The 10,659-nt window shown below is 40.8% G+C and overlaps 1 protein-coding gene across 1 annotated transcript in view; it reads left to right on the top strand.

Moving 5' to 3' along the window:
• Positions 1–10,217, top strand: part of PGAM5 (phosphoglycerate mutase family member 5) — an 11,896-nt gene extending 1,679 nt beyond the window's left edge. The window contains exons 2-7 of the mRNA XM_009318693.1: positions 348–490; positions 3,812–3,990; positions 5,422–5,547; positions 6,776–6,864; positions 7,196–7,329; positions 9,238–10,217. Of these exons, the coding sequence (XP_009316968.1) occupies positions 348–490; positions 3,812–3,990; positions 5,422–5,547; positions 6,776–6,864; positions 7,196–7,329; positions 9,238–9,388 (822 nt within the window). The 3' untranslated portion in view covers positions 9,389–10,217. The remainder of the gene's footprint in view (positions 1–347; positions 491–3,811; positions 3,991–5,421; positions 5,548–6,775; positions 6,865–7,195; positions 7,330–9,237) is intronic.
• The last annotated feature ends 442 nt before the right edge of the window (positions 10,218–10,659 follow it).

The raw sequence follows: 10,659 nt of genomic DNA, 5'->3' as shown, positions 1-10,659 counted from the left end.
AAGACGTGTAGATGAGGCGCTTAGGGACATGGTTTAGTGGGCATGGGGGTGTTGGGTTGATGGTTGGACTCGATGATCTTGGAGGTCTCTTCCAACCTTAATGATTCTATGATTCCGCGGGACTCGCTGCCGGGCGGAGCTTCAGGTGGTAAGCTGCTCGAAGCAGAAGGTAGCTGAATATTCTTGAAAATTCTTGAAGCTGCGGAGCCCCTGGGCGCGCTGAGGGGGTGCCTTCCCTGCGTTTTGTTCTAGGCAGTTCAGAGGCTTTTCCCTCCGTGAGGGCGTGCAGATCCCCGCGTTCTAATGCTTGCGCCCAGTGAGATTGCAAAGCCTTACGTTCGTGACAGACGTGGGCGCTGTGTAGGAGACGCGCCTGTGCTTTTCCACACGGTGTTAACCATACCTCAATATGGCTTCACGGCTACACCAGGATTTTTCTGTTTAATAACAGCGCCCTTGTGGATGAAGAACGTTTGCAGGTGCTGGGCAGGTATGAGGCCTGCTGCTTATCTTGACCGTGAAACTGCAAGTTAGTGTTCTTAAATCCTTGTCAAGGTGATGTTGCTTTGAACCTAACTTAGTTGTGTTCTTCCTAGTGTTGAGATACATTCACCCAAGGGTTAACTACATTTTTTTCCGATTCTTTAATTAGAACGTGCAAATATCTGTATTGAGCTTTGGCTCATTTAGCTTCCGTCTGGTAGAATTATCTCCCCGGGGAGACTTATGTCAGGCTCCAGTTTAATCGTAGTAAATCCAAACTTAAGCACTAACAGATTTTTATTGTATAATGCATCCCATTTTGATTTTTGAGATGCTACAAAGTCAAATGCTCATGAATAGGGCTCTGTACACTCTGATTATAAAAATAAAACTTTCATTAAATAAGGTTATACTTGGTTACACAGTTGCATGGAGTGGGGTACTAAAGCTACTTGTTTAACTGCAGATACAGGCCTTTGGTTCTGCTGAATGGTTGATTTTCTTCAGGGATTCTAAAGTACTTTCAGACTCGTGTAACTTTTTTTTTTTTTTAAATTCAGGAGGTAGAGATTGTTCTATAACTGATGTAGCTGTCACAATTGCCTGAACAAATATAGCTAGATAACACTTAATAGCAGTTAAGGATGTTGTACTATATCACCATTCATCATAGTGTGCAAACAGTGGAAGTGTATTATGCACATATATTGTCACAGATCAATTTTAGTTTTCTGCTGCTTGATGTCTGCCAGTTGGTGTGGTATGGCTTTGGCTATACCTGGTTGAAGTCTTAATTTTTACTTTTGGACGACATTGGCAGAAACACTTAACATGTAAAGTTTTTTAACGGATTATAAGTACACAGAGCATCTGACCACTTCTCTTTGGGGGCGGGGAAGTCAGTCGTGAGCAAATAAACAGATATTACAATATTCTTAACAACTGATGGCTTTTCAGGTTTGAAACAAAAGAATGCAAGTATTTTGTTTTCAAACCTGGGATGTTGCCTTGGTCTGTGCCGCCTGCACAGGAATTGTACGGCTCAGTTCTTGGAGAAGACTAGATGTAGTTTCATTCATGTAAAATACTTGTTCTAATTAAGCTTCTGTTAACTGGAAAGCTTGGTGTGGGAGGGGGAGAAAAAAATCTTTGAATTATAGTCTAAATTTCTGGGATTCAGGTACCTTCCTATATTTTCTGAGTGGTTCTTGCAAATAGTTTTATTAGAAATAAAACTAGAAACATCTGGATTTCGAAGTATGTTACAAGAATGAAAACATTTGTCAGGCTGACTGATGATACGTTCCAATGACATGCAGGGCTTCCTGGAAGAAAGGTGAAAAGGGCACTGTCATGGATTAAGTGATACTTTTGTTGTAGTTAGGTTTAAAGATGGTCCCTGACTTTGCCATTGCTTTTTAGCAAAGTTCTGTCCAGCTATGATCTTGGGTGATTTTTTTTATAAGGGAATGCAGAAAACTGCATTTGTCAGCTTCTGAGTGTCAGTGGCCTAAAAGAACCTACATAAGTTAAGTCTTAGCAGTATTAGAAGTTTTCCTGCTCATAAACTTCCTAAAACTAGCTTATCTTAAAAATATTGTTAAGTTTGATTATCTTCTCATGACTTGTTAAAGCATCTGTTGCTTTTCAAAGCGCATGTTAACCCTCGAGTAACTTCAGAGGTGCTGGGGGGGAGAGGGCACTCAGGTGTTTCTTGTTAGGTGTTTCTGCCATAGGATGAATTAACCCCTACGTTACTGTACAAATGTGCTTGAATTTTTCAGACATTTTTTCTATTTTCCTAATGTATCTTTCCAGCAATACAGTTTCTAGTGAATCAAAAGAAGTATCCTGTGAAATAGCAATGGAACTTCCTGTTATTGGACTATTGTTTCATTTTTAATGCCTTGCTGAACTTTGTCAACAGCTTAAGGAATGTGTTGAGCCTCATTGTTTAATCACGTCTTTACTAAAGCAAAGTGAATGCAGGGCTTTTTAAAGCCAGCCTTGCTGTGAACTGTAAAAATAGGTATGTGAAGCAGCAGTTTTCTATGACCAAGTTACTTTGTCTCAAACTAGATAAAAATTATATTATTGATTAAAAATCTACAAACAAATAAACAAGTTTAATTATAATAATGGAAGACGTGAGATCTGCTATGAATTAAATAAATTAACTGTTCTTTAGGTATGAGATCAAGGGAAAGGATTTACGCTCCGAGGTGGAGAGACGTAGCAAAAGGATTTGTATTAATGGGGTAGAGGATCAGTGCAGAAAGGGGACCAGAAGACTAATCTGTGGCAGATTTGGACAGGGTCGATGGTGACAGTGCAGTGTTGGTGTCGGCAGCGAGAAATCTGTGGCACTAATCTGTGATACTGGGCAAGGGAGGGGAAGATCCTCCGTGCCTGGTGTCCTCTTGAGGAACCGGATCGACTGCCTGGGTGATGTGCAAGAGGGTTATGGTATGCAGAAAGGGAGACTCGTGTGCAGTGTGACAAAATGGAAGATTAAAGTGGCATGAGGGGAGAGTGAGTGATGAAAAAGATGAAAGGATAAACACGCGCTCCAGGATGAAAAATAAAAAAGTGCTACTGGAGAGGCCTGATGTGACCTAGTTTAAAGCACAAAATAATTCTCAATGTGCGCTGCAGGAAGTTGGAGTCTTTCTAGGATATTGTTGGGGGGTTTCTTTTAGTTATTTGAAATAAATGTGATTGATAAAGTGCAAATTTTGTAGGTGTTATCACAGGGCCTTTTAGATATGGAACATTTTCTTTCCTTTACGATCAGTCAATACCTCTTCCTCTTTTCCTGAGTATCCTTCGTGGTTAGTTTTTCTTGTCAGAAAACCTAGCATTATACCTGTGACTGAAAATCAGTGAAAATCCCAAGAACAACTATTGAATCGACAGGAATTAAAATACAAAGTCTCTGCTGGTGTTTATAATCTTATTGTCCAGACAGACTGTAGCTTTTGTATGTTTTAGTGTACACCATCTGTTTGCATTAGGATTTAACTTTTTCTTTGCGTTTGTTGCTTTTTTTCCCCAAAGAATTAATTGCAAGGTGGCTGTTGCTAAACAGCAAATTTATCTGTGTGAGTTACAGCTTTTAACTTACGGCATTAACTTGTTTTTTTAATGCAGGCTTTTATTTATAGCTCTTGCACAACGGTTTGAATCAGTCTTGCAATATAAATGGCTAAATAGTCAATTTTAGTACTTCAGCTATATCTAAAACTAAGACAAGACTACCCATCTGTAAAATTCCTCTGGCTTTTAATCTCCCCTATCTAAAAATGACATTTTAAATGTGTTTGTTTAGACGTGAACCACTGTCTCTTATCAACCTCAAAAAGAAAAATGAAGAAACTGGGGAAGAAGAACTTGCCTCACGCTTAGATCACTGCAAAGCAAAAGCCACCAGGCACATATTCCTTATCCGTCATTCTCAATATAATTTGGATGGCCGGGCTGATAAAGACAGAACTCTGACCCCACTTGGTATGTATTACTAGAACCATCGTACTTTGCATTTTGAGAAGATTGGTTTTTACGTGCTGCTGACCTGATGAGTACAGGTCAGTAACTCAGCTCTGTTCTGGGTCTCACTGCCAAACCTTAATCCGCTTTCTGGATCCTTTGTGGCAGAAAGATGTCATGAATAAGTTTGTTTTTTTCTGGCTTTGATCCTCTAAATTGAAACATGAAAACGTGCTTTACAGACTTCTAAACACACTCAGTTGTAAAGAGACTTCACAAAGGAAATTTCCAATTATCTTAAGGTTGCTTGAGAAAATTTTCATGCTAGCTGACACAATTCTCCAAGGCTAAGCTTTTAAACTTAGCTCCCATGACTAACTTTGGGATAGATTTCTCTTAAAAGGTGGTTTGTGTTTCTGTTAGATAATTTGCTGATTTATAAAAAACCTGACTTTCAGCTGGAATGTTTATAATGAAATACATTTCACTTTTGCTACTAAGCACTGTTTCTGGGAATACTGCTAATCAGTTACTTGAAACGAGGATAACTTCTGTCTGTGTTAATCTTATTTCATTGATCCTGTGACTAGATCTCAGATGTTAATTAGCATTATTTCAATAGTGTACTTATCAAGAAAGTATTCACTGCTTTTTTATATGTATGCCAACACTGTTTTGAGGGGGGAAGAATTGTTGTGCAGTGCTGCTTGAGGTTTTGGAAGTCTGGTGCCAACTGTTTAGCATAAAACACCTTTCCCCCCTCCCCCCCAAGTCGTAATCACCAGTGTGCAAACAGGAGTGAAATGCTAATTTCAGGACTAAGGTGCTATCTTAAAGTGGTGACAAAGCATAATCTTAATCCTGTCTCATCCTGTGCCTTGGGTAAGTTACTTAAACTGTCTGTTGTCGTTTCACCTACCTACCTGAAAGATGGAATAAAGCCTTCCCTACGATACCCAAGTTCTGTGGTTCTTAACTGTTCCAAGACGATGTTGCCTTTATGACAAATGCAGTCAGGTCTGGGTGGATCTGTTTGACACAGTCTCCTCTTTATGCTCCCAGAACATAGAGGTGGCAGATGGCTCGGGTCAGCACTGTCTTTTATTGGAAGTGGCTCCCTTGGGATGGGGCTAGCAGGGATATTAAATACTTTAGTGAAAGTGTCTGAATAAGTTGAGAGAGAGATAGAGAGAGATTTTTTCCTTCTTTTAAATTAAAAAAAAAAACCAACTGATTTTTCCTGCCAATGGAAATACGACTTGAAATTGTCCAGCCAATAAGCTTAATCTGAGTAAGTAGTGACTCTGGCAAAAATGTTTTCCAATTACTTTTGAAAGGAAAAAAACTGACATCGATGGAGACCTTTTATGTCTACCAGACAACTTATCTGGTAGTTTGTGTGAGGCGCTTACATGAGTGTCACCAATTTATATAGTGAATATCATTTTTAAGGTCGAGAGCAGGCTGAACTGACTGGACAAAGGCTGGCAAGTTTGGGAATAAAATTTGATCAGATTATCCACTCCTCCATGACTAGAGCAACTGAAACAACTGAAATTATAAGCAAACATCTCCCAGGTAGGTGACTTCCTGTAATTTTTCATTGCCTTCTGATCCTTAAAACTGCTTCCAATAGAATTCTAAGCTTGTCCTTAAGGTTGAGATGTTATTTAGCCAAGTTCCAGCCCTGTGTGAATGTGTCTATATTTATAAAGAAACTAACAATCCTAATTGCGCTTGTTTCTAGTTCATCTTTCAAAATACAAGAGGGATCTGCCCCTCTGAGTGACTAGCTGCTACCTGTATGTACTGCTGTGGGGGAGAACTCTGCTGGTTGCTCTTCACTTACGCATTTTGTAAAGCAAAGACTGTCACAGGTCATCAGGATTGGCTCAGTCCTCAGTCTTGGGGGGCAATAGCGCAGGAGAGAAGAGGATCACAAACCCCAGTTCTTGCAGGGATGCTTGCTGGGTTAGTTAAGAGGCCCTTCTTGTGTGCTGTGCTATCCTATGTGCAGGGGAGGATGTGGCACGCTCACAAAGGTGTAGGGATTTCTTAATGTGGATACTGTGTTTATATGGGGTTTTGGGTACTGTGTTTATATGGGTTTTTGGGTTGTTGTGTTTTTTGGTGTTTGTTTTGTTTTATTGGTTTGGTTTTGTTTTTTTTTTTCTCCTGCCATTCAGACATACCAGAATCTAAGCTAAAGATATTTGACTATATATTATTCTGTCTGGTATTTTAGCAGATATTGAGGTACGACTAGCTGAATGTTAGTTCTCTTAACCATTCTGTGTTTGTTTTCTTAAATGTGCTGCTTCAAAGAAAAACCCAAACCCAACAGAACAAAAACCCTCAAACAACCCCCCCAAACCGAACAACACCCCCACCTAAACCATCTTCCTTTCTTCAGAGTAAGAGATTTGATATTTAATATTTATATTAGTATTTTAAAGTGTAGCATTAACGTTAATTAGCAGTAAGCATTAACTGACATACAGCTTTAGAGTAACACCCTTGCAAGGGCGTTTCTTCAAAGTGCAGCAGACTGGGAAGACTTGACTTGCTGTGCCAAGCTGGTCTGGCTGTTCTCAGCTGGAATAAACTTGCTGATGACAAAACAGTTGTGTTGGAGAGATTCACCCCCCTTGATAGGAATTGTGTAGACTAAAATGGCCTTTAGGAAGGAGAGGAAGACCTCCTTGAAGAAAGAATATGAAAAATGTATTGATTGTAGAGTTGTGGGTCTGTTTGCAGTGGCAGGTGAAGTAACAACTCCTTTCTGAATATGTATTTAATGTTTCAGGAGTCAAAAAAATTAGTACTGATCTGCTGAGAGAGGGAGCACCTATAGAACCAGACCCTCCGGTCTCTCACTGGAAACCGGAAGCTGTGGTAACTTTTTACTTAAAGTTTTGGTGTTTTTTTTTTCTTTCTGTATTTGTTTTGGGGTTTTTTAGTGTACTTTATATTGACTGTAGCGATAACTTGCAGTGTCTGAGCTGATGCTTTTCATCACAGACCTTAGATAATTGCATTCTTTTCTCCCCCCACCCCCAATAAGTGTACAGAACAGTTAAAATAAGTTAAAATCCTTAAGTATTAGTTCAGCCTCAAGTGTGCATCCCTGTAAAGAAGAACTCTAGAAGACGCAGCCCATCTGCAAATGCAGACAATGGCACATGCTGCTCTGAGCTGTGTTTAATTCTGAACTCTGTGCCATTAGCAGTATTACGAAGATGGAGCTCGAATTGAGGCTGCTTTTCGAAACTTCATTCATAGAGCTGACGCAAAGCAGGAAGAAGACAGCTACGAGATCTTCGTCTGCCATGCCAACGTGATCCGCTATATTGTGTGCAGGTACGTGTTGGCTTGCACGTTCATCTGTGTTCTTTAAGAGGTCATAGTTTCACTGAAATAGTGATGGTGTATGGCGCCGCTGAGCGAGGAGATGTGTTGATTTGGCTTCTTTGGGGTGGTTGGAGATCAGTGCCTGCGTTGTGAGCAGCTGCTTCTGCAATTTCATCACAGGATTAATTTGCAGATAGAGGACAAATTTGAAAATTAAACACTTTTATTCTAATTCTAAAGTGAAAATGGTGAAATTGGTGAGACTCGAAACCTTTTTGTACATCTGAACAGTCTCTTTAATACCGTACGCTTCTGCTTCCCATAAACCTGAGGACAATGCCTGTGTGGACTGGTGGAAAAGACAACAAATAGAGCATCTGACTGGATCTGACTTTTTGAGATGATGTGAATTTGATCTTACATAATGAAAGATTGATTTAGTTTGGGGAATTCTTTACTAATGGAAATTTTTGTATTATGTTCCAGTTGTATTAGTGTGGTTTTGCAGTAACATCCAGTATTGGATTAGAGGGGAGAGTGGATCTTCCCGCTAACATCAAGGTTGTTCATGAAGGAGAAAACAGTTCTGGATCTTTGCCTTCCCTGTATCCAGTCAGCTTAGTCTGTTTTATTCCTTTTCCCTATCAACAAAGCACTGTCTGTAAGATAATTTGTCTCGAGCAGGACAGATGTGATTAAACTTTAATCTGATCAATACCTACAACAATTTCAGTTAGCTTTATTTAGCTGAGCTAGTTAAATGCTAGCCTGTCTGCTCTGCGGACTGCTTTAGAGCTCTTCAAAATTGCTATACTTAGTATCATTGATCAGAATGATAAACAGAATGTTCTTTCTTGTGCCAAAAGAGATCATCTTGCTGCTACCTAGGCTTTTTCTGAAATAGCCGTATACTTTTTCTCTTTGCTGTTTCTTCCCTCTTCTTTTTAACTTCTCTTCTGTGCTTTCCATTCCAGGCTATCTGATACCACAATTGAACACAATCCATGTAGCGTTCCCTTTGAATCTAGCTTGGCTGTAGCTGTTACTTCATTTCTTAGCCTTTCTAAAAGACACTCATAGAACCAAAACCAAGTTATTCCTCGGTAATTGAGGCAAAAGATGTTTGAGACAACTTCATATTTTCTCCAGCTGTTTACTACGATTGATTGAACTTCTGAGGCTATTCAGTCAGGAATTTTAGAATAGCTGGAGACTAGCTGTGATACTGGTTCTACAAAAAGCACAAGGTACTTCTTCTTGCCGCTTCTGGGGATCAATATAGCTGACGGAAAGTAGTTCTGGTGAATTTCTTCCATAGGCACATACAGAGAGGTGGAATGAATCCTATCTCATTGCCTCTTCGCTGCTGTTGTTAACGTACCTACCTATTTTGGTAAGGCTGAAATAGTGCGTAGAAGCATGCTGTTTGCCACTCGCCTTTGGTCTGCGGAGGAGGCCCGTTGGGGTGGTGAGCCATCTTCTCTACCTCTCCTGGACCGCCCAGGGTTTTGTGGTACTACCGCAGTTGGCGCAGTGACCAGCTTGAACCTATGCCTCTATTGTCCTGTTTGTTACGAGGTTGCTCAGAGCGTTCCCAGCAACCTGACTACGCTGGAGCTTCTACCTTCTGTCGATTTTGAATTAATCCTGTCTACAATAATCATACCCATCTGCTGGACTCTGCTTATGCAGGTGCATTGTTGGCACTGGTCCAGTTATCAATGCTGCATTTTCATATCAATTGCACAAGAGAAATATTTTTTCCAGGGCTGACTGTGGGAGCATTTGCATGCAAGCTACAGAATGACCAACAATTTTCCTTTTTTTTTTTTTCCTTATCTGGAACAGGTGATGCTGTGAGCGGCATGGTGTTATAACTGTTTATGAATTAATAATAATTTTTATTTTTTTTAATAGAGCATTGCAGTTCCCCCCAGAAGGCTGGCTGCGAATGTCTCTTAACAATGGCAGTATAACTCACTTGGTGATACGTCCGAATGGAAGAGTGGCACTTCGAACGCTGGGTGACACAGGTTTCATGCCTCCAGATAAAATCACACGCACCTGAATGAGCAAAACTGGTGGCTGTCCAGGAGCTGCCTCTAGTCTCTTTGCACTAGTACATTCAGCTACAGTACCACTAGGTTTTTATCTGTTATGTTGGGGTGTGATGCTGTCTTAAAAATGTCCTTTAGCCTTTTGCCTCCTTCATACATATTTGTATCTGCCTTTCAGTCCAGAAAAGAAGAAATCTTTGTAAGCCTGAAGCTGCCCAATCCTCAAGTATTCCCCAAAACTCAAAGCTGAGCTGTGGAATACAAGGAGGTTGAATGTCTGTGTGCTCAGCAGTTGCAAGAGCACTGACTTCCCCCCCCGCCCCGGCCCCGTGAATTACTAACAAACACCACAGCTGCTCCTGTGGATATTTTTCTTGTGCAGGAAAGCAATTGGTGGGGAACTGGAAGGAACGGCCTTGTATCACGCTGCAGCTAAAACTGGAGATGAGCCAGCTTGTTCCAGCTCTCACAGAAGTGACAAACAGGGTATTCTGCTGTTCAAAGGACAAAGGGATAAGGCTTCAGTTTTTGTAAGCTGTTGAAGATGTATGTTTATGTTGCGTCACTGTTCCCCTCTACCCCCAAAAAGCTCACGTAAACTATGCCTGGAGGTTGTAAGCATAAAGCAAAGAGGGTAAAAAACCCATTTGCCTCAGAGCTTGGTGCTGGAATTAACTGCTGCTTATATTAAGTAAGTAAGTGTTCCTCCACCCTCAGGAAGTTCTTTCTTTAAGCTATTCTGAATAATGTTTTTCAGTCTCGTAAAGCCTTTAACTAAAACTTGGCCTGTAGAAGGATGTAGGGATGAGTTTGTAGCAGTAGGATGGAAGGAAAGGAAAGCAATCTTCCGCAAGTGCTTCCAGTCACTGACATTTTTGAGGAGTAGTCTTCAATTTCTGCTTTCTCCCACTGATTTGTGTATGTTGATACCTTGCTTTCAGAGCAGAGAAATAAATTAGCACCACTGAGTTCAAGGTGGTGATACTTCAGGTCAGAGGTTCTGCAGTATTGGAGCAAACTGCTGCTGCCCGAGTGGTGGAAAAGTATCTGTGGGATGGCTTTCCTAGGCCAAGGGGGTAGTACAGACTGCTCGAAGCGGCTCCTTTGCGCAGCTCTGACACTGCTGGACTTGTTCTGGGAAAAATGCGAGTGGCCAAGAACTAGGTTACATTTTTGTGGGGAGGGCTCAGAGGCAGGATGTTTGCTGGGCACCCAAACCGGTTGCACTTACTTAACACCTGGAACGTTGAAAAATGTCACCATATTCAGTCTGCCTTGGTGG

This window comes from Pygoscelis adeliae, unplaced genomic scaffold (assembly GCF_000699105.1).
Source record: "Pygoscelis adeliae isolate BGI_AS28 unplaced genomic scaffold, ASM69910v1 Scaffold410, whole genome shotgun sequence".
NCBI lineage: Eukaryota > Metazoa > Chordata > Aves > Sphenisciformes > Spheniscidae > Pygoscelis > Pygoscelis adeliae.
Note: the sequence above shows the minus strand (reverse complement) of the source record. Positions and strands in the feature narration are given on the sequence as shown.